The sequence below is a fragment of the Simochromis diagramma genome, unplaced genomic scaffold, assembly GCF_900408965.1.
Source record: "Simochromis diagramma unplaced genomic scaffold, fSimDia1.1 OVJJ01000630.1, whole genome shotgun sequence".
Lineage (NCBI taxonomy): Eukaryota > Metazoa > Chordata > Actinopteri > Cichliformes > Cichlidae > Simochromis > Simochromis diagramma.
Window position 1 is genome coordinate 130,036 of NW_024386927.1, and position 26,641 is coordinate 156,676.

The window sequence follows — 26,641 nt, forward strand, 5'->3', positions numbered from 1 at the left end:
GGTAGCCTTACTAGGACAACATAAACAGATTTCACAACACATCCCACCTTCACACACACGTATCCTGTTTCTGCGGACCTTCCTTTGTCGTTCTGTCCCTCCACCTCTGCAGAGGCTCCACCCTAAAACCTTTGACTGTAGACCTCAGCACGTCTCGTGTGCCCAGCACTTTCACAAGCGTCTGTGTCCCTGCAGAGCACAGCTCTTCTCGTAGCTCCCATCCTGCGTTTTCTCTGTAGACGGTGCAGTTCCTGTACTCCATCAACACCCAAGCAAACGGCTCTGGTGTTTCTTGGCGGTTCCTCCATCTCCAGTGTCACCACCAGAGATGGGCAGTAACGCGTTACTGTAATCTGATTACTTTTTTCAAGTAACGAGTAAAGTAAGGGATTACTATTGGAAAAACGGTAATTAGATTACCGTTACTTTCCCGTAGGAACGCTGCGTTACTGCGTTACTAAAACCGTGATTTTTTCTTGCGAGAATGTCTCATGACAGTGACGTAAGCGAGTGTGACGTTCGTGACAACAGCTGTGTGCAGATCAACAATGGATCATATATCGAGTGGGGAGAGAGTATGAGCGTGCAGCGTTTAAAGCGTGGAAGTACTGACCTTACTTTGAGTTTGATTCCATAAAAAGTGACAAAAACATTAGCGTCCGCTGTGCGTGGGAAGAAAACTTCTTTTTACAGCGAAAAAACCCCTAAATTTCCGAGCAAGCACCGAGTAGCTACGACGTAATGGGAAACTCACAGAGAAACTCGCGGATTCTTCCACTGACCGCTGCGGCACACCTGCACCAGGGTAAACCTCCGCCTACCTCACTCCGGCTTTACAGGTGAAAATAGAGCAACAGGACCGCTGAGTCTTTGACTTTATTTATTTTCTGCTGTGTTTTACTTGCATCTATTTGAAAGACTGAGTGTAAACACACAAAAAAAATTATGTGCTGGAATGTGCAGAAAATAGGTTTAAATGTTAAACTAATTTCTTCCAGTCAGAGAATGTTGCAGATAATTACATTTTTGCTTGATGCATAAAGTTAAAAGATTAAAACTAATAAAACAAGTTTTAAAAAGAGACTTTTCCATCTGATTACATTTTGTATGATGGATTATGCAGAAAAAGTAGAATTGGGCTGAAAGATCTATCACTTTATCACCTCTTCAGGTTGTAAATTATGTAACTAAGTAATTAATTACTTTTGAAAATAAGTAATCAGTAAAGTAACGGGATTACTTTTTTGGGGAAGTAATCAGTAATTAGTTACTGATTACTTTTTCCAAGTAACTTGACCAACACTGCTCACCACAGATGCTGACCGCCCTCCATCGGCGACATGTAGCCGCTGCTGAGCTCTTTATAGATGAGAGCTCTGACAGAGGTGCTGTCACCTCCATCTATGGGACGAGATCCCAAAATAAAGGAATGAATCACGTCCACATGACGAAATGTGAAAGACGGAGGTGAAAGTGTGAAAATGGGAAAAACCAAACTATTAAATGTAAAAACAAACAAACAAAAAGGTTCATGTAAAATCTGTGATAACGACAAACAACACGAAGCTTTGAATTGTGTAGTTTTATTGCTGTTGTGTGAGGCTGCAGAGCTGCCAGCAGCAGCTCTCAGCAGGCAGCGCGATGCGCAGCTCGGCTTTAACGCTGCTGTCAGGGAGCGCTGGCGTTCATCTTCTCCTGGCAGCCGTCCCAGAAGCTCTGAAGTCTGTTGTCTTTGTTGCTGCAGAAGTCGGTGAAGTCTCTGAGCAGCCGGTCCGCCAGCCGCTCGTCGCCCAGCACTCCGGTTCTCCACGCTTTGGTCAGCATGGTGTTGTAGGCCCAGTAGTAGCCCACCCTCTCCTCTCCTCCGAACGGGCCCTGGCTGTTGGAGGTGGTGGAGTTTCTACGGCGGCGCTGCTGCCCGCTCGAATACTTCCTCTTAGCGTACGGCAGCTGCAGGAACACGGTGCCTGAAACGAGGCGGTGAAACTGGTCAGCTTCCCACAAACACAGTGGGTCTCTGTGCTGTGACGGGACTAACCTGTGACGTGGATGTACTGAGGCTTGTTCTCAGACGGGAAATTAAAGGTGGAAGCAGAAAACTTGTCATGCACGAAGCCAAACCTGGTAGAAAGAGTACAGTGTTCACACAAACGTGAAGCATGATGGAGAACTTTAAGCTGAAAATCCTAAACTCTAAGTCTGATTTCAGGAAAGGGGCCGAGTTGTAAACGTAGAACGACACGATGAGCGCTGGCTTCACGCTGCCACAGAGCACAAACCTCACAGGAAAGTAACATGAAGCAAGCGCCTCGCCTCTTTCTTCCACACAGCTTCTGATCGTTTCATCTCCTGCCCCATCACGTGTTCGTGTTTACTCGAGTCTGTCCGTTTAGATTCACGGCTGTTATAAGTAACCATGTTTAGAGTTAGCAGCTAAAGCTAATCGGCTTGTATCCAACGTCAAGTTAGCGCAACAGGGTCAACCAAGGTTTACAAGTGAGATTCAAACACGATAAAGCCGTAGGTCGATAGAATAACAGGAAATCAAAGAAACATTGAAATGGCTGAAACAAAGAGCAGAACATTCATGAGGCAGAGATGAATCTAACGCTGTGGAGTGTTTCTAACAGATCACAGAAGCCTGCGTGTCAAAACTAGAAGCAACAAAAGAGTAATGCAGGGCCTCAAGAGGCAGAAACTGCACACTTCCTCCTTTCTTTACACTTTTAGCCCTGCAGCAGCTAACGCAGCGCTCCATGTGTAACTGACAGCACAGTGCAGACAGCGACTACAACCTGTAGAGGACGGCCTCCTGAAAGAGCTGCATCCTGTCCCAGTACGTCTCCGGTTCAAACCCTGTGTGATGACAGGACACATGCTGTCACTGAGCCACATGGACGCACACGAAAGACTCGTTCAGAGAGGCGGGAACCTTCAAAAAGGTTGTCGCTGCCATTCTTCAGCAGGCAGTGGACGTTCAGAGGAATGAAGAGCTGCGCTCTCAGCGGGTCTCCGTACAGGCAGGACGTCAGAGCGAAGGGAACTTCCAGCACCGGCACCAACAGGAAACCACAGGACGCCGCCTTCCTGTGCCAGCCTTGGACCTGATGGACAGTGACCGTTAAAACCTGTGAATCAGACACTTCCTCTGGGCTCATGTAAAGATTATGGCTGCCTGACGGCTCTTATTTTTCACACTCTCAAAGCACAGCAGTAAATCTGTCACACCGTCACTGTGCTCCAGTGCAGCGGGTGTGTTTGTAGCTGTTCTCTGTGGAGCTCAAACGTACGACCTGCAGCTGTTGTGACGGAGGTCCACAGCGTCACTGTTCACAGCCACACAAACGATTCACTCTACTCGGCCTGTCTCCCCTCGGTGTGGTTCATTCATCACATAATGACACAGTGACACTCCCACAGACAGTGTCTGCGCTCTCACAGCATTCATGTTTCTATTCTGCTACAACAGCACATGTACATACTGCATGTATACTCTGTGCACGCCATGCATCAAACAGAGCTGAGCTGCAGTTTGGACGTTAGAGGGATGCACACGCTGGCTTTGACTGCAGCGCTGCTTTGAACCAGGACACGTGCTTACCATTTCAAAGAGCACTGCAGCAGTGACGGCCATCCAGTGCAGCTTGATCTCAAAGGCAGCGTTGAGGGAGAAGTTGCCGTGGTAATAACAGCTGCACCACTCAGTTCGGTCACTGCGGTTGTTGACGTCCACGTCTAGAGTGACCGTCTTCTGCTCTGGAACTGTAGCAGCTACAGGACACGTGGACAAGGGTGGGAAAACAGGAAGACGGGAGACAAAGCAGCAAAGAAAAGGAGAGGCTGAGGCACGATGAAGAGCACAGCTGCTGACGGCTTCATGGACGACCCTCCAAGGTTGGATCGACACTGACTGACACTGTTTTCTATATTACACACTAGCTTTGAATAAGTATTCATATACAGTCCGGTGTAGACATGTGAGCCAGCACTTATTACCAACTAATGTGTTGATATATTATTTTTGTTTCTTAATTCTGAATATTTATATGTAAGACTGAAGCTCCAGATGTGGACCGTTTAGTGCACATGGCTGCACAGACACAGGAACCTCTGCAAACTGGCACCAGCTTTATCACTGCGCTAACACCATCATTCATGTTTCCAGGTACGGGCGCATTATTCCAGCTCCTGGATGCAAAGTTTAAGCCAGTCCAGCTGCAAAACAGCAATGTTTTAACAAATGATGCATTTAATGGCTGCAGGAAGCAAGAAACAAGCATGAGTGCAGGCAGCAGAGGGACAGGTGAGGACAACGCACACCACAGCACTAGTAACCCACAGCCACTGACACCACAGCGTGCACCGAGACTCCACACCACCAGTGCAACTACTGCTGCTTATGCACTAACCACACAGCATGCACTGAGGGGGCTATTTGATCACATGGATACTATTAGAACTACAGGTAGTGTGCATGCACTGGAGAACACAACGCCAGCTGTCCCGTGCAGATCTGCAGGCCCCCGTGAGGCCAGCTGAGCCCTGCATCTGTGTCAGTGACGGCGCAGGGGGAGGACGATGTCAGGGACAAACACGAATGATGGTAAATGAGGTTTGGATGTTACGTCTGTGGGTTTTACATGTAGGCTCGTGGTTTTCAGTTTGGGGTGCAGTACAGCATCGTCTGTTAATCTACGAAAACTGCAAATACATGCAAAGAAGAAGCAGAAGCACACGGTGCATCAGGGCCACTGACTACAGTCGCACATCGATTCACTGCTGTGCTACAGTTGTGTGTGTGTGAGGACTGCTGCTACAAAAACTGAAGGAACAAAGGAAATGTGTGCAAACTGAAAACCACGAGTGTTGATGCATCCAAGGCCAACAGCTGGAGGGTGCAGAGTTGAGCAGATGTTGGCCGTGATGCTACAGCCATAATCCAATCCTAAATAACTATCAGAGGCTACAGGCACTCAGGATTTCCCCTTTGGCTTGTGCAGCACTGGACCAACATCCCCAAACAAATGCAGCCTGTTCACCTTTGGTGACACGCTGGGCTCAGCCGGCCCCCTGAGGCAGGCTGCAGTACGATCTGCATCAGACTGCATTAGACGGTGTGGGTCGGGCTGGGTGTACCTAGCAGTGCAGCGGCCTGGCTGCGTCCTCCAAAGCTGCGGCTGAAGGAGCTGTGCCTACTTGCGTAGGAAGCTGGCCGGCTGGGCAGCCAGGGCAGGAGGAAGGCCGGGAGGTCGCAGGGACGCCGCTCCTCCAGCACGAAGGCCACCTCGAACCACTTTCTTTGGAACAGGGAAAAATCCTCTAGTGCTGCAGTGGACCAGCCCCCGCCTGCAGCGGTGGAGAGCGGGGGGGTGGCGCCTACAGGGGAAACGGCTGTATGAGAATAACCACACGTTTAAAATGTATTCGCCGAGTTAAAAGGATGTTTGTCCGCGTGCCTGTTCACTCACCGTCCTTCTCTCCCACTATCCTGTAGAAGTAGAAGCCGTAGACAAAGGTGCGCATGGCTTCCCCCGAGGCGTGCGTCACCAAACCTTCATCCAACATTTTCTACAGAAAAGTCAGTTTATGGTTACTACAGTCATAGATGACATGGACAGAGGAGAGTGGCTGCAAGCCGAGCCCTCATGATGTCCTCCAGATTCCACACACCTGTGGCCCTCAGGTGTCACCCTCACCACAAAACTGACCTTTCACTTTGCATTTTAGGGCCACAGACCTTGTTTACATAAAGTATCGTCTGTTTTTGAGCGAAAATAAAACGAGACAATAAAATATTCAGATTATTTTGACTGTCTGATGAACCACAGATCTGTGTGTTGAACTCCAGTGAGAAAGGTTTCTTTGAAGCATTTATAAATGTTAAATGGCAGCACATAATCACAGCTGTGGCCCTCAGGGGTCAAACTTGTCCTCATCTGGTTTGATTGATGCTTAATTAATATGAGGTGGATTTTTCCCCACTTTTAATTAAAACTTAATTCAAACATTTTGACACTATTTTTATTGCATTTCAAATTGAAGTCTGATAAAACCTCATTTATACCAAATGTTTCTTTGTTTTTGGGTAAAAAATAAATTAAATCATCAGTTATTGTGATTATTGTTTCACAGCCAGAGTCGGCTGCTTTGACAGATGATCACAGACGGGTTTATGTCAAAGTTCATTTAGAAAGCTGTTTTTAAACTACTTCTAATCACATCTGTTGTCCTCTGGGCTCAAAAATGACCCCGTTTGCTTTGACTGTTTATAAAGCAACAAGTATAAAATATCATCCATCTCTGTTTCAAGGTTTTATTCAACTTTATTCCAACTCATTACCTGATGATCTTCTATTGTGTCTTCATCATGAAATGAGATCACTTTTGGGATTCTATGATTAATCTTGTGTCAGCATGAAAACTTCCCTGCCAGACTCAGGATGTCATAAACTGGCCGTAGCGACTCTACTGGATGCACGGCGGTAAGAATCAACACACCCACACACAGCAAAAGTATTCGGCCCCCTTGAACTTTCCCACATTTTGTCACATTACAGCCACAAACATGAATCAGTTTTATTGGACTTCCAGGTGAAAGACCAACACAAAGTGGTGCACACGTGAGAAGTGGAACGAAAATCAGACATGATTCCAAACATTTGTTACAAATAAATAACTGCAAAGTGGGGTGTGTGTAATTATTCAGCCCCCTTTGGTCTGAGTGCAGTCAGTTGCACATAGACGTTGCCTGATGAGTGCTAATGACTAAATAGAGGGCACCTGTGTGTAATCTAATGTCAGTACAAATACAGCTGCTCTGTGACAGCCTCAGAGGTTGTCTGAGAGAATATTGGGAGCAACAACACCATGAAGTCCAAAGAACACAGCAGACAGGTCAGGGATAAAGTTATTGAGAAATTTAAAGCAGGCTTAGGCTACAAAAAGATTTCCCAAGCCTTGAACATCCCACGGAGCACTGTTCAAGCCATCATTCAGAAATGGAAGGAGTACGGCACAACTGTAAACCTACCAAGACAAGGCCGTCCACCTAAACTCACAGGCCCAACAAGGAGAGCGCTGATCAGAAATGCAGCCAAGAGGCCCATGGTGACTCTGGACGAGCTGCAGAGATCTACAGCTCAGGTGGGGGAATCTGTCCATAGGACAACTATTAGTCGTGCACTGCACAAAGTTGGCCTTTATGGAAGAGTGGCAAGAAGAAAGCCATTGTTAACAGAAAACCAGAAGTCTCTCGTTGTCCCTCCTTGTTTGTCATCGAGTTGGCTGTAGAGCAGGTCATCTGCTAATTGGATGGTTGTTGGTTCAATCTCTGTGTGCTCTAGTCTGGAGTTCTTACCAAGGTGTCCTTGGACAAGTTACTGAACCCCAACTTGGTCTCTGATGCATCTATTGGCATGTGAACGTTAAAAAGCAGAATACAAGCAGAATACATGGTGTATAATGCTTTCAGTACTCGAGCAGAAAAGCCACTGAAGGAGTATGGGACCTGGCGGTCGCACTTTTCTCCTCTCCCTTAGCTTCCCTGCTTAGCCTCTTGTGTCCTTGTCTAGTCTCTGTGTTTTTTGTATTACTTTCCCTGGAACACTCTCTCACAGTCTGTTCACTAAAACCTAAAAGAGGAATTATGGATTGGATCAACTGGTCCCTGAATACAATTGACACCCCTTTCTCAACGAGAAGTCTGGGCTCGGGTGAGCCTGAGTGCTGAAGATATCTACCTATTCGGAACCATGGTAACAGGGTTCTGGCTGATCGGAGCTGGCTTGGCCCTGACTTATCGAAGAATTAAGAAAGCGGAACCGGCTGTTCAAACCCCCACAAGGCTGCCCGCTGGGATTCAAACGATGGGAAGAGGCGTGAGTTTCTCAAAATGGGCTCATTGAGTGCAGCACGGATAAGATCTTGGAGAGGCTACGGCTGCTGTGAATACTCAGAATAAGATCTCTGAGTGCAGACTGGATACATCTCGGAAGGGCTCGCTCGGAATAACATCTCTGGGCGCAAATTGGATGACATCTCGGGGAGGCACACTGCCGTGAGTTCTCAGAATCGGCTCCTTGAGCACAAGAAATGACAACATCACAGAACGCAAGTATGGCGAAGCTCACGGCTCTCCAACGGGAGATTGAGAGACCAGTGTTGGACTGTAGAACTGCTTTGAAATTCATATGAGCTGTTCGCACTAAAGTAAAAACCTCCATCACTTCATGCGGATATCCCTTCGGCACCAGCTGTGGCCTCAAGGCTGGAGCTGAACAACAACACCCTGATAACGACTGTGTTGAGTCTGTTCCCCCCACTCCATGCAAGGCCACCTGGGTTGGCTGTTAGACTGTTTACTTAGCCTGGCAGGGAGGAGGACACTGTCTCAGCTGAACTATGGACACGCACACACTTACATATACTGATACTGATAAGCACTCACTGACGCATCACCCTCCCTACCCCGGATCCAACGCCACCTCCAACGCTTACCTCCCCCATGATGTGGACATCGGGTCAGCTGGAGGCGCAGTCGAAGATTGCAGCGGTCCCAGATCAGATGTGCACACTGGAACTCTTTCCCATGTTGCTGTCTGTGTTTATTGTGCTGTGGTGTGTTGATATCTGTGCATTCCTGTGTTATCCTTCTGTGTTACACATTTCGATGTTTTTTTCCTCGCCTGACCTGTCTCCCCAATGTGATGTTTGTATTGTATGTATTGTACGGTCGGCAAGGTCTGTCATCTCGGTTGTGGGCAAAAGACCTGCAACTGACAAATAAAGGCCATCTCATCTCATCATCTCTTGCTTGACCTTCATCATAACTGAAGTGGAAGATGTGTAGTCCTCTGACACATCTTCTATTTCACTTCATAGCCTTCTTCCACTCCTGTGGGTGGGTGATGTGGGGGCTTCTTCAGAGAAAGGGTAGCATGTGCTCTAAATATTGGCAACATTTTCTTTATCTTCTAACTCTGGATCTTCCTGATCATTGATTCTTCCTCATTATACTAGAGGACAGTATGTGCTTTGTTCTGCTGCTCATCATTTTCCACAACATGGTAATTGTTTTACTTTTTCATACTTTCTGTGTATGTATCACTGTAGGGTCGACCTTACAACATGAAGCACCTCGAGGCGACTGTTGTTGTGATTTGGCGCTGTGTAAACAAATTGTGTTGTTGGTAAGTGGCCTGTATTTGTATAGCGCTTTACTAGTCCCAACTCTTGAGCCACGATCTTGTTGTTGTTCTTGTTACACATCAGTGATCAAAGATGTGTGAAAGCAGTTTGGTGTGACAATGTGGCCATTTGCAACACATTTGCAACACTTTGGGGTCGTTTTTGACCCCTGAGGACAGCAGGTGTTAGTAAATCCAATAACAACCCCATAAATAAATCAAATTACTTAAAACTTATTCCAATCATGTATAGCATAGTACTGAATAACTCCTGTTATCTTCAGACCATTTGATGAATAAAAAACACATTTTTGATGAAAAAGATTTCTTTTCGGGTCAAAAATGACTCGAGGACAACACAAGGGTTCAAGCAGCAGCTTAGATCTGGCGTGCTCGTCTTCACAGCCTGGCTGAGCTAACACGGCGGGGCCGTCCTTCCTGGTGCGGCGCAGATCCTCCATTAACAAACAGCTTTGCTACATCGTATCTGACTATTGGAGCCACATGCAGGCTGCAAACTAACGGCGTGGCCTACACTGCAGTTATGACTCGCACTCTAATCAGCAGCAACAAACATCCTCCATCTCGTCACATTGAATCAAAGTTGGCACGAGGAAGTCCTACCTGCATGATATCCACCGCCATCCCCTGTGTGGCCACACCCTCCACGTTAGTGACCAGCCAATGAACCACTTCTGCGCTGATAAAGCAGTTGAGCGGCAGGCCCTTCTGCTCTGGGAGAAGCTGTACGCCCGTCCTGTAATGCAACCACACAGACAAATCACTGCAGAGAGTAATAGAGCAGGGCGATATGACCAAAAATACTCATCACCATATACATTTGAAAATTTGCGATAACCATATAATTGACACGTGTCAACTCCTCAACTTTATTAGTGCCCCCCCCCCAGAAAAAACCATCAATGTATTTCCACTTAAACAAGCAGCTGTTATTTATGTGCATTAAAGTTATATAAAAATGTAACAGTGCAAATTCCTCGCTGACAGTTTAACCAAAAGGCATTTCCAGTGGAAACTGGCCGACACATCCTCAGCATAACCATGTATAATATCCACAAAACTTAAAGAGGTTAAACACACACAGTACGGTAATATTATGTTGAAGCACAGCACGTATCACTCCGCGAGGCTCCGCCTACGATAGCCGTAATGCTCCAACAATCCATCAAGCGGTGCAACTTTGTAGCTTAGCAAAGTCGTACTGAAACATTTGACAGATTTTCGAGCGCCGTGCACATAAAATCGTTTCCAGGTCAGTAAACACGACCAGAGTTCATACATGAGGCACACGGGATTATAAGGGGCTCTGTCGACTTTCAGAAAAATCAAAGGATTGATTTTAAGTGCGCCGTATTTTCCAAACAACACGGTAATAACGACGGCCCGCTAGCATGCTCTACCAAAAATAGTGCTTTGTTGTGTATCTGATGGACGAAAGCTAAACCAGTTCCACACCAGTGAAGCTGCAGCATTTTTACAAACCAGTTCTGGTTCATGTTTCATTCAACGATCCGCTTTCGCTCTTCTCATTCTGCGTCGCCGCCATGTGCGTATGAAAGCAAAGGCACTGCGCATGCGCGTTTTACCCATATTCTATCGCAATCATTTTCTTATCGTTGCCCAACATTACAGCGGTATTACCGTGAACGGTATGATATGGCCCCGCCCTAGACTGTAACATACCGACTGAAACAAACTGGCACTTTTCATTTGGAAGTTCAGATTGTTAGAAATGTTCTTATCTCACCTGCAGATATCCAGCGACCACACGAACCCTGAAGTATGTTTTTATCTGAGCACGTTAGTTTTGGCCATTCCTGCTGGCAGTGGCCCACGGGGAGATACACGTGCTAATGTTTCATAGATTTTCCTCCGTTATCGTACCGACTCATTGGTCCCAAACAAGCAGGAGACATTAAAAAGGAATCTTACGTGGGATGTTTGATCGCTTCCAGGATCTCCATGAGTGTGGAGGAAGAGGACAGAGAGAGGACTCCTGCTGCAGACTGCCCACTGTGAACACATCAGTGAGTGGAATTAGCAGCTCCGTGCACTGAAGTCACGATACAAAATAACGTGGGCGTTTCCTCTACACGAGGCGCTAAAAGCAACGGTCTCAGTTTAACCACAAACATTCTACAAACGGTTTTTCTGACAAGTGTTGACTTTTAAAGTCACCTCATGAAAACTTGGATGAGCTTAATGTTTCTAAAGTATCCGAGTACATAAAAGAGCAGGTCACCTGACGTCGGTGCTGCAGGCTGCAGCTTCTCCTGTAGGCTGCGCTGCTGCTCCGGGCTGAACTCCTCTGTCTGCAGCCTCGCTCGTCTCAGCCGCCAGCTACACAGTCGCACACGTCACAAAGGTTTCCCACATTACACACTGTTTGTCACTCTGGTGGTATCTGCACATGCCGACGGTGTCAGCCACACCGACACAAAGGACGCGTGTGGATCTGCACAGCAATGAGCCGTTTAACACAAAGTCATCTGTTCCCACAGCGGGATGAGACAGGATGTCATTCCCAGTGTGCTTCATGGCTGATGGAAAGCTACCTTTGTGTTCAGGTACTGAGACAGCAGCTCACAGGAGCTGTGCTTGGAGGTAACGCTGCAGATAACATAATGTTTTAGTTGCCTCATCCCAAGCTGTGGCCTAAATGACAGTTTTCTGCTTTCCTCAGCTGGAAAACAAGAGTTGAACTTTGATACAAGCTCGGCTAAAATGTAGTTTTGTTTTTTTAACTGTCAAATATTGGAAAACAACACAAACCTTTTTTCTAACAGCCAATGGCTCAGCATGTTTGTGCTCTCGGCTCATGGTGTTTATTGGAACGTTAAAAACATCAAACAAAAAAGTCGCTTCAAACTGTAGAAACGGAGATTTCTACTGGGCTGTCAACGTTAACGTGTTAGCACGTGTTAATCCGTCGTCACGGTTACGCAATTCAAACTGTCAACACAATGAACCCTGCAGCGGAGTGGACGCACTTCATACAAACTGCCTGAGATGCTCTGACAGACACATTTCAGGGATTTTGGGTCGTTCTGCGCTGCAGACGGGTTCATTGTGTTGACAGTTTGAATTGCGTAACCGTGACGATGGATTAACACGTGTTAACACGTTAACAGCCCTAATTTCTACATGTCAATATATGGACCCCAAGTGGCCCCCGGGCCACGAGTTTGACACCCCTGCTCTATAGTTTGTACATCATTAATGGAAAGCACCAGCGTAAGGACAATACATGAACAGATGTGGTCAGGTACAACAGACATGTGCACACCATCAAACATCTGCATGTACAGGCACCACATGTGAGGAAACAGGACGGGCTGAGAAACTGAAGATGTTAGTGATGCAGAACCGGCTGTGACAGAAACCAGCAGAAACTGCACTGGATTATTACTAATCTGACACTAGATTCAATGCAATAAGCAGCCATAAAACATGCAAACAAACGTGACCCCAGTGCGAGGAGGCCTCAGCAAACATCACTACGAGCACTGCTGCAAAGCATGCTCAGGCAGCCACAGACAGCGACACAGCAAACGACACACACATGCACACCCAGCAACCCCGATACTAACCTGAGAGTGACAGATGGAGGAGGAACGAGGGCTACGTATAAAATCCAAAATAAAGGCCGCGTCCTGTCAGCATACAGGAAGAACACAAGCCAGGATCAAACACCCAAAGCAACAGGAACCAAACAGATTACGGCAGGAAGCACATGGAAGGAGAGAAAGCAAGAGCTGCACACCAAAGCACCATAAACGCACACGTGTCTGCAGAAGCTCAGTGTGAAGCAAAAGGACGTGTTCTGCCGGGCGCACACATCCTCACCTTGCGGGGGCTGTCTACGTATGTGGGAGCTGCGGTCACACTTGCAGGGTCACTGACGGCTGCTGAGGGCTTCGCCGTCTCCTCCAGTGTCCTGACACGAAGCACAACATTTCTAAAGACTGACACACTCCACATCAAACCACAGAATAATTATATAGTCCTAAAGTTCTGTGAAGAACCATGAACGTAATACAAGGTTCAGACAGCCACAGGTCCAGGGGACACTCACTTCTGGTTCTGCTCCATCTCCAGCAGGGCTGATAAGGCTGACGTGCCTTTCTTGCCCTGTGGTGGCGCCACGGGCTCAGCGGGGTACGGAGAGAGCGGGCTGGTCACCTGGAGCCCTTTGAGGGGCGCACTCTTCTGCTGCATATCAGATAAGAAAACGATGCGTCAGTGCCAACAACACTGGAGATCAGTGGTTTGTAACCACTTTGATGTGCTTGCAATCAAAATCTCACCCTGATGATCCTGTCAGAGCGGTGCCGCCGCCGAATACGGTTGAGACCCTCCAGGAAACGAATGAAGCCGTCCAACAGGACCCAGTCCCCGCTGTTACCCGCTCCAGCACCCGCTCCCTCTCCGTAAACGTCCCAGTGTCCCTCCCCATCCGCCACCCGACGAGCCCCTCCGGCCGGCAGCAGGAGGAAGCGAGTTCTCCAGAACTTGAGCGAGTCAATCAAACTGGGGAGGCAGAGGAAGTGACTGGCGTGTGCATATACATACACAATGTGGGAAGTTATTCAAATGCTACGGTAAAAAGGACAGTAACGTCCCGACAGCACCGCTACCTGAAGTCCTCAGAGCCACCAGAGCAGATGTACTGGTCCAGGTAGTTCCACTTGTACTCCTCCAGTCTCTCGTGTCCAAACTCGACCCAGCAGCAAACAAACTGAGCATCAGAGTGCGGAGGACACAGGCTGTAGCTGTACTGGATCTGAGCCGACTCGTACGGGTACCTGAAACACACGAGCTGCTGTCGGTCCCAGCGTGGCGTTCGCGCTAACATGAGAAACAGTTCACGCATGTCTCCACGCGTCACATCAGCCAACGATTCTTCGGCTCGTTCATTCACAACTGCTCACGTCAGACAGAGTGTCCTGGAGTCGCAGCGACCAGTTAAACCAGTTCAGTCTGTCACCACGCGTGCTCTGCTTCAGACGGCTCCATCACCTCCATCGTACACAACATGTAATTACCAGCTTCAGCCAACAGTTACATTCAGTTCATTTCAACCACTTAATCCATTACTTTTGCTAGTAATGGATTACTTTTCTACTTAGTAATTCCAAATACTGCTTTAAGCTATCAATCTACACAAAAGTAAAGTTGGATTTTAGCCAAATAATTATTGTTTTTATCTCATTACTTATTAACAAAAGCTGCTGCTGCCTCCGTCTGTTTCTACACGTCAGTGTGGATCCAGGCACGGGTCCTCAGAGGGGGGCAGGTTAGCACCGGCAGGCCTGCGCAGGACTAAGAGCCCTGCTCTGACAGGACACGCCTGCTGGTTCTCGTGTTGGTGTATTTGGGCCGGGTGCACTCACTTTGGCAGGTAGCGAGTAACCGTTATGATCTTGTCTTTGAGGCAGACTTTGTGGAAGGTGCGGCCCATGCTGAGCCAGTAAACGCTCTCCTCCTCCTCTGTCCGACGCAGAGACACCAGACCTGAAGACACGAGAAGAATCGGGTCACACGTAGTGACAAACATCTGGTGTTTCTCTTTAAGACGCCACAGCTGGCACACGGACGTCTGTTCTACGGTTATTATGACTGAAGCGTTGACAGATAAGCAGCTGCAGCCCAAAGAGAAGACGCGTTGTTTCGTCTTCATCTACAGACCGGCTCTGCACTCAATGTGCAACTGGAAAGAACAGCATCCAACATCATACGTGCACCCACCATCCAGTGATTGAAAACAGAGCTCGCACTGTCACATACCTCGAGCCGGCCTTCTTCTAAAAACTGAAAAAACAAAACTTTTAAATTCAGTTTTCAGCTGTAAACACAAACAGATACTCTGAAGAATACTACAAAGTACAGCTGCTTTATTTGTTTCTGCTTCCTCTGTGTTTGCTCAGACTAATGATGATGACGATGTAATAGATTACAAAGAGTTCTTTCACCTCTGGAGTACAGCGGACTGCTGCCGAGGGGCGTGGCCACAGCGGGCTGCTGTTTTCTGTTATTGGGCTGGACGATGATCTGGTAGCCCTGCATCAGCCTCTGACAGATGAACTCCTCAAACACCTGAGATGCACCCATCACGGGAACGTCATCTTCACGCCTGACAGGAGAACAAAGATGGAGGGCGCATCTTGTTTCAGAAATATGATTGTAGACAGGAAACCTCGAAGTTTCTCTTTAACCAGAAAAATGGTAAATGGTACAGCGCTTCACTCAGTCCCTATGGACCCCAAAGCGCTTCACACACACATCCACCCACTGGTGATGGCAGCTACATGTAGTCACAGCCGCCCTGGGGCGCACTGACCGAGGCGAGGAAGAAAAACTCGGGTCACTCAGTTATTATTTTATACCAACTGTGGTTTAGACCCACGCCTGTGTGGACTGGACACTCGTATCAGTGGTAAAAGGACTGATTCTTAGACAGCTTTTCTCCTCTCCCCGAGTACTCCGAGCGCTCTACACACGCCACATGAATCACTCACAGCCAGTCTCCCAAACACTGACTCCAAGCTGAGTCAAACAACATCCACGCTCCGATGGATGCATCGGAGAGCAGCTTGGGGTTAGTATCCTGCCCACATGCAGACTGGAGGAGGCAGGGGTGGAAACACCAACCTCCCGATCAGTAGGTGACCTGCTCTACCTCCTGAGCTACAGCCACCCCCACAGCTGGCTGAGCAGGTAACATCGAGACTCCCTGCTCTTTGTTCTTGCAAACACGGACGGGAAAAAGGCTGTTAGGAGCGTGAGAGCAGCAGGCCCAGACAAATCGCCCCGCTGCACTCTCCACAGAGCGTTTGCTCATTATCTACCACCCTGTTAATGACCCAAAGTGTCCTCGAGTACAAGCTGTAAACCAGTGAAGCTGATTCTGACTCGTTCGGGTCATAACCTGAAACCCTCAAACCCCGCCTACAGACGGGGCGGAGCCTACCTGTCCAGGTCGCTGTGCGGCAGCAGATCGTAGCAGCCCTCGGTGTAGTCGTTCTGCAGCGTCTGCCGGTCAGGGAAGTAGTCCGTGGTAAGCGGGAGGCACGCCGGCGTGGTCAGGGACTTCCAGTCCACTCCCACTGTGCAGCAGAAGCTGGGCACTGTGGGGGGTGCAGATAGCAGCAGGCCTTCACACGCGCACACACACACGCACACACACACAGCAAAACAACAAATCCCCGCAGCACAGACAAATGCAGGTACCCAGAGTGGAGTGGTACAAATGTGGGGGCGAGGATCAGGGAGCGTGGTGGGTGAAGACAGGGAGGAGGTGCAAACGACACAGAGTGGAAAAGAGGGGAAGAAAAAACAAGAGATGTGTTACTTAGTGGCCTGATGCTCCCGAGGGCCTGACGGTGCGCAGCAGCGATCACACATGCAGATTGTGGTCATGTGACGGTCAGGCTGTGATGGCGTCACTCACAAGAAAGTGAAAAACGTTCTTAGCAAAGGCGTGAAGTTCTCCTTCATGCAAACACACAGAGGTGAACAGTGGGTTCAGAAGCTCTGCACCGCCATGCAACAACAGCACACTGCAGAGAGCAAGGAGGTCGCGGCGTTTGAAGACGACAGGACGGCGAATTAATTTCAGCTGCGTCATCAGAAAGTGTTGAGAGAAAGCTAGAAAACAGCAGGACGGGGAGAGGGTGACCCGGCGCCACGTGACCTGTGACGTCGTTTATATCTGCCGACCCCGGAGAGACTCGCCGCCAAAGCCCTCGCAGGGAACTCGGGCTTTAGTGGCAGTTTGGTGGTTTCAAATATTTATGATCCCAGAGTCTACCTGCAGTTTTCAAACAATTTGTGATACTCATCAACTGGTCCCATTTCATTTCTATAAAGTCAACTGGAACTTACTGGGATCGGCACCAGTGGCAGAGAAGTCTTGAAATGAGCTGCGGTTGGTGAAAGTTCCTGTGGACAAAGACACAGCAGTGTTATCCTGCATGTGCAAACACACACACAGCATCAGGCTTCACACAGTCACTGAAATGAACTCTGGAAAAAATCAACCACGTGAGATTCAAACGTAAACTACAAACATGGAGGACATGCTGTCAGCAGGCTGCGAGGCGCTAACGCTTCTGTCTTCACTGCATAGGTGTCAAACTCTGGCCCGCGGGCCAAATTTGGCCCACAAAGCCATACAAAATTACTATTAGAGCTGGCCTGCCAGTATCATACAGTGCATGTACTGCTAATACTACAACTCCCAGAATGCTCTGTTGGTGTTTTGGCATGTCATTTTGAATTCTGGCCCACTGTGTATTTGAGTTTGACACCCCTGCTTCACTGTGACACGTGACTAAACCTCACATACACCTTTGATCCCAACACGCCGACGCCATGTGACAAACCGTCCCACTGTTACGCGTTGGGCTGAGGACGCTCTGAAACCAAACGGTCAGAATGAATCTGTGATGAAGGTTACGCTCAGCGGGCTCTTAGCTGGACAAACCCCAGCAGCGCTGACGGCTTTTCATAAACGGATGGTGTGAGAAACTCTACAACGTGGTTTTAGTCTCAGAACATCTTCCAAACCAAACCCTCCGGCTCACTGCCACAGATCCTTTCTGCTCGGTCTGGATAAACGCAGCTAGCTCGGGTGACGCGTAACGAGCACTGATAAGCGCTCAGGCTTCAGCAGCTGTATCACCGCTGTTGTTGCTCCCCGGGCTTCCAGTGAACTCCTCCCCTCCTGCAGCGGGATAGAGGCCGTTGTCTCCTGTGTGGCGCGAGGTGCTTCGCCTTAAATGAAGAGGCAGAAAAAGCAGCGATCACTCGGCGTGCCGGGCTTTGTTTATGGAACAAATGTTTGCCCGCTGAGTGTGACTAACCTTCCGGTGGCCTCGTGATAGGCGAGCTCCAGCAGCTCCGCAGAGGTGTGGGCGGGGTCTCTCTGCTGGCTGTCCTGCAGCTCCGCCATGTTCTGCCTGGTCTGATGATGGATCTGGATGGCCTCCCCAGAAGGACCTGTTGAACACTCGTGTGTCTGAGTCTCACTGCATCAGTCGTTGGCCCTTTGCCATTTAGATCATCTACGAAGGTTACGCGGGATAAGAAACATGGCTGACACCTGGGCGGGCAAACCCTCGGTGTGTGGATGCAGCCAGCGCCGACACACTGCCGGCTTTTCCATTTAATACTTTTAACTTTCTACAGAGACTAGCTGGTGTGTCAGAGGCGGGCCAGGCGTCTTTGCACCTGGACCTCTTCCACGTGTATGTTTGGGAACTTCTCAAACTTTACTGGAACATTAAATATCGATAAATAAATGGGATTTCCAGCTCTTTGTAGCACATGCTAAACGAAGCACTAGCTGGACGGTCCGAGGGAGATGTTTTCCTCCTGTTTAAACTTTGCATCAGAACCGGTGTTGACACCACGTCAGAGAGCTCCAGCCTTCATCGCCTCGGCCCCTCATGTGTGGCACCACTACTAAACTTCATAAATGAATGTTGGCAGTGCGCCGGGATGAATTCATTCCACACTTTGTGAACCAAAGCGTGTTTCCTAGACTGTGTAAAACCTCACCGACAGGAAACGTGTGCATCCAGCGGCGGCGGTTGGACGTGAGCTTCATGGGCATCCTGGATGGGGTGAAGGGATTGATGAGCGCTCTCTGAGGAGCGTAACCTCCCGGCCGGATGTGCAGCGTGGACTCGGCACTTCCCACTGTGAACCTCCCCGGGGCGCTGGAGTCCCGCTGAGACTCCATCATCTTCTCTAAAAGGTCTGAGCGACACAATGAGATTAGAAAAGGAATGCAACAGCGACCCCTGCAGGTGGGAGGACTTTACCTCTGGTGCTGGTGTATCCCAAAGAACTGCTGACTTCATACTGAGCAGTAGGCATCCGGGGTATCAGCAGCATGTTGGACACGGGACCCAGGCTGTCATCAGAGGCCAGGCTTCGTTGTTCGTCGGGACCTCCTGAGCGAACCGGAGGGGACGCACCTATGCCCGTGCTGACGTCCACCGAGCCCCAGCTCTTCCTCCCACTCTCTTTGTCTCGAGCCATTCTGAAAGATAAGCAGCCGCTACTGCATAACAAAGCTGAGGGGTCACTGACTGTGCTGTTCTGTGCTAAATACCCGTTACCTCCAAAAGCACCAAAGCAGTCAGCTACCTGAAGTTTGTGCTCCTCTGAATTCGTGAAGGACCTGGAAGTCGGAACACCTGAGCATCGTAGGCGTCGTAGTCCACCTGTATGGGCAGCGCGTTATCACAGTCCTTTGGCACACAGAGAGCTGGAAAAATGACAAAGTCAGCATCCTGCTTCACAAACCAGAGGACAGCAGAGAGATCGATGCTCAGCACTTACTGTGCTCTTTGCTGCTCTTGAACTTCTCTGCTTGAAGCTAGAAATATGTTAATGAGATTTTTAACCACGAAACAAGTTTTCAGGCCACCAACAATGCTGTGAGTAACATTATGCCGACGTACCTTATGGCCAGCGAGTTTAATCCGAGGGGTGAAGGAACCACACGAGTTCTGGCTGCTGGAAGTGTAGAAGCTGTGGACGAGGAGCAAAACGGGAATCAATCACTCGGCTCCACCTCGCCATTGATCGTCATTTCAATTCAGCCGTAGCAGTTTACACAGAGGCTCCTAACGAGCTACAGTTATGCTGCACATCAGGACACAAGCACGCCCAGCTCCTGCTCGGTGTGGACGAGGCCGCGGTCAGGCCGAGGGTACGCTCCTCTCAGCCTGTCACTGTGGCCGTGGGAGCAGCCACAGTGTTACTCAGTCTGGAGCCGTTTCACCAGAGACGTGAGATGAAAGTCATCAGGTGACGGCAGCTTCATGCAAACAGTTGTTGGTGATTATGAAAAATATACTTCTCTCTTTGTTCACTAACGAGTCGCTCTAACACGCTGAGGCTGAACCTCGTCTTACTGGCTCCAGTAAAAGCATCACTGGCACCAGTCATGAGGGCTTGCCTGTGGTTGATCCAGTGAGGAAGGTTGTAGTCGTCACCCACACCACAGTCTCCGGGTGGTGTCCTGTTGTGTAGCTGCAGCGGGAGGGACAGAGCATCAGGGACACACACTCTCTCACACACACACACACACTCACACACACACACACTCACACACTCACACACTCACACACACACACTCACACACACACACTCACACACACACACACACACTCACACACACACACTCACACACACTCACACACACACACACACACACACTCTCACACACTCTCACACACTCTCACACACTCTCACACACACACACTCACCTTGAATAGAGGCACTGCATGCAGTGGCTGCTCCCCCATGCACACCAGGTCCACACCGATCCCTGGAAGGACACAACTGTAACTGTAACACGGTGTCTGCTTACTCGTTGGCGAGCATGCTGTGTTTGCACGTTCACTCACCGTTGTCAATCATTCGCTGTTTGGTGAGAATCATGAGCAGACGGTCGACTTCGAACACGCCCACCCCAGGCGTGATGACCACTGACATCTGGCCTGTGCGGTCGAAGTTCCGGTTGATGTAGTGCTTGTCGAACACTGAGGGAACAGTGGAGACTGACTGTGTTTGGTTGTTAATAGTAAAGAAAATGCTGCAGCAAGAGTCCTGACAGGGACTAGAAAGAGAGAGCAGATTTCTCCTGTTTTGGCTTCCTGTTAAATCCAGAATTCAAAATCCTGCTCCTCACATACAAGGTCTTAAATAATCAGGCCCCATCTTATCTTAATGACCTTGTAGTACCATATCACCCTATTAGAGCACTTCGCTCTCGCTCTGCAGGCCTACTTGTTGTTCCCAGAGTATTTAAAAGTAGAATGGGAGGCAGAGCCTTCAGTTTTCAGGCCCCTCTTCTGTGGAACCAGCTTCCAGTTTGGATTCAGGAGACAGACACTATCTCTACTTTCAAGATTAGGCTTCAAACTTTCCTTTTTGCCAAAGCATATAGTTAGGGCTGGACCAGGTGACCCTGAATCCTCCCTTAGTTATGCTGCAATAGACGTAGGCTGCCGGGGATTCCCATGATGCACTGGGAGTTTCTTCTTCACTCACTATGTGTTAACAGACCTCTCTGCATTGAATCATATCTGTTATTAACCTCTGTCTCTCTTCCACAGCATGTCTTTATCCTGTCTTCCTTCTCTCACCAACCAATCACAGCAGATGGCCCCGCTGCTGGTTCCAAGGTGGCTGCAGACCAGTTTGTGGTGGACGCTGTGACTTAATAATAATCCACACTGACTGTCTCTGTGTGAGGACTCACTAGTTTCACCAGAATCCTGCACAGGGCCTTTAAACGACAACAAAATGTGTAAGACATTTAAGGGAAGCTGCAGCAGCACCTACCATTGAACGACAGGTTAATGGCTTCCAGGTAGTTGCCTTGGGCAGCGGTGGCGTTGTAACCGACAGGAAAAGCATCTGTGACGAATGTGAGCGAGCACACGGGTCAGACTGTGGACGGGAACGAATGCAAAGATCTACGAGTCGGCGAAGGACACGGATCACTACCTGCTTCTTTCAGTCGCACCAGCACTGGATACTGGATGAAGAGCTTCTTGATAGTGACCAACATCGACGTCCACTCATCCCGTCTCTCGTTCTGAGCTACGACCCTGACGAGTAGAATCAGGTTCACAGGCCGCTCTGTCGCTGGTATCCACAGGTGTTGGGATGCTTACCTGTAGAAGTCTTCATAGAAGCGTCCCTCGTGGTCTTCTCTGATGGAGCCTCTAAGAATCTCTGGAAATTCCTCTGAACAAGATAAGATATCGCGTTTATTTACCAGCAAACACACATCACACGTTAAAGCTAAATGTTCTTGTCACGCTTACACACAAAACCAAACAACAAGAGAACGAGGGTCCCCTCCACACCCGCCTGCGTGAGCAGTTACTTTACTCACAGTTGGGGAAAAAGAGAAACCTCCTGTTTGCAAACCAGCAGTGCAACAAGGCTGACCAAACATGTGTCTCAGCTCACACTGACCTAATGTTTTGGCGTTGTAGAACGTGCGTGAGAACAGTACCACCGTCACCTCGTGGCTGCAGTTCTTCTCCTGGTTTGGGATTAAACATGCGAGGAGCGTGAGAATCATTCATATGGTGACTGAGAGGAAACAGCAGGGTGCTGATACAAACAGGGCGAAGGAAGAGAAGCACAAACCTTCCACTTAGTGAAAAGGTCAGACAGAAAACCATTGACAGCCTTTTCAAAGTAGAGGTCGCCTAAGAGAAACGGCTGGATTAGACACGGCATGAAAAGCTCGCCTTAAAAACAGAAACATCAAATCATCTTACCGTAGATGTCAAAGTCCCACATCTCACAGCTCATCTGGATAAAGATGTAAACCATGGCAGACGTAGATCTGAACACCACCTGTGTCACAGCAGCATAGTGTCTGACAGCAGGAAGCAGGTGGAGAACACGTTTGTGGCGTTTTCCTCCACACCAGAGGAGATTTTATATCCAGTGGAAAAGAGCAAATCAAGTTACCGACACAACAGCTGTTGCTTCTTCATGCAAGTCTGAGTTCAGGTGTGAGCTGTCCTGTTCAGCACCAGGATACATGTGAAGTAACCTACATCCTACCACAGGCTACAAAAACACTGATTCACTTTCTTTTAGCTCTTTAGTCAGTAAAGTAGTGATGCAGGACCGGAGGAGGTCAAACCTTTCAGTCGGAACTTTATTGATACTCTTGGTTATTACAATGACATGTTAACGTCTTTGCAACATGCGGACACTGTGGGATGGATAAAAACAGGGCCAGCGTTTCCTTGGCTGCGGGTAACGACAGATGGCTGCATCAGCATCTTCTTCCACTTACCCTGGTGTCTTCACTGATGTAGCCACAGGTCACCTTCTCTCCTTTCACCCAGAGTTCACTGGCCTGAGCTCTGAAGATTCAAACACATCTTTAGTATGAAAAACTCACTTCATTCGCCATCGTGAACAAAGCGTAAATGTCACTAGCACTAAAATGCCTCATCCTTCTGGTTAACCCTTACAAACAGCGCTGTGAAGTCATTTCATTTATGTACCTGATTCCTGCGAACTCAACCTTCTGGGTCACGTAAGCACATGTGCTCACCTGGAAGGAACCAGAGCACAGCAAACGTAAATACCACCGCGCACGCAGCATTCAAATGGACCTGACGCTCACATGGCCCACCAGGCTTTTCTTCAGTCTCCACATGTCTCCTCTGCCGATGTACTGGTCCTTGAACGTCAGCTCCACCAGGTCCAGCGTTACATCCTGACAGACAAAAAACAGACACTGTGTCCCAGCGACGGTCGAGGGGCCGAGGAGCGCTCGGAGCCAACGTACCTTAGGGTCGACGATGTTAACGATGACATCCTGGTATGCACGCAGCTTGAAGGCCTGTGCTACAGTCTGGTCCACACTGATCGTCTCTGTAACGACAACATGTCCATCAGCTGTAAGGCAGAGCTATCATATTACCCATGTACATAAACACACAGCGCCAGCAAGCATGAAAGCTGACATCAGGGCCAAAGGAGCCCTGCAAGTACATTTTCATTTACAGTGCTGTTTTTAAACACAGCACAAAAACCCTGGTAACAGCTCAGGCTTCAGACTGATCCAAGCATTCAGATCCTGCCTCTACACGTGTGAGTGAGCAGGGATCAGACCTTGATCAGCCCAGAAACAGAGAAAAGCTGTCTTAAAGGGAAATGACTACATTAAAAAGTCAATCGTATTGTCTATTGCAGGAATAAGCCATCAGGTTTTATCTTATAAAGAATAAATGACACGTTTAAACACCACAAACACGCTGCTACCTCAGATTACCTTTCTGTAGGTCCTCTTTGAGGCTCTTCACCTGCAGCAGGAGGGGGCTGGGAATATTTCACAAGGGACAAGGCCACATTATAGTTTCATTGGCAGACGCTTAACCCTATAAAAATACAGCAATCTCACATAATCTCACCTGTATTCATCGGTGGGATGTGCAATCTCAATTATGTTCCCCAAAGTGACTTGAGGGAAAACTTTTGGGTTGACAACCAACTCATCGTCTATTCGGAGGATAAGTTCATTTGCAAAAGCAATCAAATCTTTGCAGAGAAGCAAACACGGAGAAGAGTCTCTACTCACCGCTTCCACCGAAACCTTTCTTGTGCAGCACAAGCTTATAGGACTTACTGGTCTTCATGGTTTAACCGGCTGGGAAACAAAACCACGAGACCATCAGTGACATCTCAAACCAATGAGAGAGCTGAATTCTGGCTCATATGAAGGTATCGACCCTGCCACGGCATTTTCCCGTGAGGACCAACAAGCAGCTGCCAAGCAGGACTTACGCAATAACGGTCTTAACTACTACTTAACACTAAAGGAAGACATAAACACGTGGGCACGAATAAAACAGTACCTGAACTCTATTTCTCCAACAATTCACTGCCAGCAGCTCAGATTGTCCACGGATGGTGATAGCATTGTAGCCTAGCAAACGACAAGTGGCTGTAACAGCTTACAGCATCGACCTGACAGCAGCACCAAGGCGGTTATAACTACCTACAATGAAAAGGCATCCAAACAACTCAGATCAGGTTTAACTACTGCTTCCAGGCAGACATATATAGCAGTCGTGTGACTGACTATTACCTACACTCTGTACGCTTCCTCCATATCATGGAAACGAGCGATGCGATTGGTTCGTGGCAGTTCAGAGAGCGTGTTAGAAAAACAAGAGACTAACTCCGCTCATTTCCGGCTTCGCTTTTTTTGGCACAATAATCCGAGTGTTGGATTTCCGGCCAGTGCAACACAGTTTAACAACACGTGTGTGTGTGTGTGTGTGTGTGTGTGTGTGTGTAAAACCGTGTACAGGTGAATAGAATTGACTTTCTGGGGATTTATTGGCCTGAATTATTGAGCATAGATTAAGCCAGGTCACACCATACACATACCCATTTTAGCCCTAAACTCATTAAAACAGCGTTGTGTTGTTTTTTTAAACATTTCAGAAAAAAAGAAACTAATTTGATAAGATCTTTGTAGGAAGAACGGGAAAAGGTCAGAGCTAAAGAGACATATTCTGGGTGATCTTTTCTTTACATGTAAAACAGTAGATTGTCTGCTGGTAGGAGGAAATCGTTCACGAAAACTTTGCGTTGGCCGGGAATCGAACCCGGGTCAACTGCTTGGAAGGCAGCTATGCTAACCACTATACCACCAACGCATGTATAGACTACAAAACGGTCTGGTAAACTGGTGTTCGGTCATTCAACTTGACATCGACACCAGTGTCTCCGTAGTGTAGTGGTTATAAGATAAGATAAGATAAGCTAACCTTTATTTGTCCCACACGTGGGGAATTTGTTTTGTCACAACAGGAAGTGGACAGTGCAAAAGTTATATAGCAAAAATTAGAATACAATAAGAATAATACACTGTACACAACTGTACAGAATGACGTTATAACACGCGAAAGGTTCCGGAAGCAGTGGTTTCTGTTTTTTGTTTGTTTAAATGGCTAAATATCTATGGCCTTTTTTTGCTGTATGGAAAAACAAAACACAAAAGACATGCGCCCAACGTGGGGCTCGAACCCACGACCCTGAGATTAAGAGTCTCATGCTCTACCGACTGAGCTAGCCGGGCAACTGAAAACGAAGTAAAAATACTTTGACTTTACGTACAGTGTTAGGGTACAGAGCTGCTGTTATTGCTTATTGCTGTGTGTATGCCCAACAATACTTTAAGTGTTGATCATTGTAAACGGAAAAGTTAGTAGACTAAGGAAAAGACAAGACTTTTTTCGTCAAAATTTACGCGTTTATTCTCCTTGAAGGGCTTTACTGCTCGTGTGTCTCTGTGGCGCAATCGGTTAGCGCGTTCGGCTGTTAACCGAAAGGTTGGTGGTTCGAGCCCACCCAGGGACGGCAATTTTTGTTGATTATTTATGATAATAATAATTGATCATTGGTGTAGCCCGGGCAAATTCACATATGGTGAATATGGCATGGTGGACTTTCAAGCTTATGTAAAAGACATAAGCTTGAAAGACATAAGCACAATGTGTAAATTTGAAACAAGAACAGGGTTGCTAAAAAATTACAGATTACGCCATGGTTATGGTGGGAATGTCTCTCTTGTCTTCACTAAGAATGTTTTTGTTCCCTCAAAACTTGGGGTAGCCTTAGATCACATCTATCATCTTTAACTAATGTATTAGAGCATTAATTAATGCAATATAGTCTGCAAGACTGAATTCTTCTGTTTGTGTGGTCTACAGATAAAGGAGAAGTTCAAGAGTTCAACCACTGTAAGCCTTGAATGGCTACACTTGACCATTGCACCCCAAAACTGATGGATGTCATTTTTTCAAGGGGAGGAGCTAAGGGAGTGAGAATCAGGCAGCTCAAGGACATGCTTCTTGAGGTAGGAC

At 48.0% G+C, this 26,641-nt stretch overlaps 1 protein-coding gene and 3 non-coding genes across 8 annotated transcripts; 1 reads left to right on the top strand and 3 right to left on the bottom strand.

Annotated features, from left to right (window-relative positions):
• Positions 1–1,567: 1,567 nt before the first annotated feature.
• On the bottom strand, positions 1,568–24,849 carry LOC120736674 (GATOR complex protein DEPDC5-like). 5 transcript variants are annotated; one of them, XM_040036933.1, is made up of 44 exons: positions 24,623–24,849; positions 24,346–24,414; positions 24,179–24,266; positions 24,040–24,086; positions 23,554–23,639; positions 23,398–23,481; positions 23,267–23,316; positions 23,053–23,122; positions 22,523–22,601; positions 22,389–22,450; positions 22,212–22,281; positions 21,905–21,977; positions 21,735–21,838; positions 21,570–21,644; positions 20,630–20,764; positions 20,489–20,550; positions 20,179–20,252; positions 19,679–19,748; positions 19,557–19,593; positions 19,362–19,482; positions 19,034–19,254; positions 18,768–18,968; positions 18,071–18,206; positions 17,890–17,981; positions 17,091–17,147; positions 16,177–16,360; positions 15,179–15,339; positions 14,994–15,017; positions 14,600–14,720; positions 13,844–14,011; positions 13,514–13,736; positions 13,282–13,418; positions 13,053–13,143; positions 12,797–12,859; positions 11,449–11,546; positions 11,139–11,219; positions 9,810–9,942; positions 5,469–5,568; positions 5,197–5,391; positions 3,602–3,771; positions 2,933–3,104; positions 2,796–2,856; positions 2,039–2,121; positions 1,568–1,967 (listed from the first exon to the last, which is right to left on the bottom strand). In XM_040036933.1, exons 2-44 carry the CDS (start codon positions 24,401–24,403, stop codon positions 1,669–1,671), a joined length of 4,716 nt encoding a protein of 1,571 aa, XP_039892867.1. In that variant the 5' UTR covers positions 24,404–24,414; positions 24,623–24,849; the 3' UTR covers positions 1,568–1,668. The 5 variants fall into 5 exon arrangements, 3 of the variants coding, with proteins under 3 accessions (XP_039892867.1, XP_039892866.1, XP_039892868.1); XM_040036932.1 differs by having other exon boundaries at positions 5,137–5,391; XM_040036934.1 differs by lacking the exon at positions 14,994–15,017 and having other exon boundaries at positions 5,137–5,391; positions 13,282–13,415; positions 16,177–16,333.
• Positions 24,850–25,360: 511 nt separating this feature from the next.
• On the bottom strand, positions 25,361–25,432 carry trnag-ucc. Its single transcript has one exon. It is a non-coding gene; the product is annotated as a tRNA-Gly (tRNA).
• A 349-nt stretch (positions 25,433–25,781) lies between these two features.
• On the bottom strand, positions 25,782–25,854 carry trnak-cuu. Its single transcript has one exon. It is a non-coding gene; the product is annotated as a tRNA-Lys (tRNA).
• A 207-nt stretch (positions 25,855–26,061) lies between these two features.
• trnan-guu lies at positions 26,062–26,135 on the top strand. Its single transcript has one exon. It is a non-coding gene; the product is annotated as a tRNA-Asn (tRNA).
• The last annotated feature ends 506 nt before the right edge of the window (positions 26,136–26,641 follow it).

What these genes read in the sequence shown, in the direction of transcription:
- LOC120736674 (XM_040036932.1), bottom strand. Translation starts at nt 24,403, where the DNA reads ATGAAGACCAGTAAGTCCTATAAGCTTGTGCTGCACAAGAAAGGTTTC. An exon ending in ACATCAGTGAAGACACCAGG is followed by an intron (nt 22,602 to 23,052) that starts GTAAGTGGAAGA and finishes GCTGTGACACAG; the next exon opens with GTGGTGTTCAGATCTACGTC. An exon ending in TAGAAGAAGGCCGGCTCGAG is followed by an intron (nt 14,721 to 14,993) that starts GTATGTGACAGT and finishes TCGTGTCTTCAG; the next exon opens with GTCTGGTGTCTCTGCGTCGG.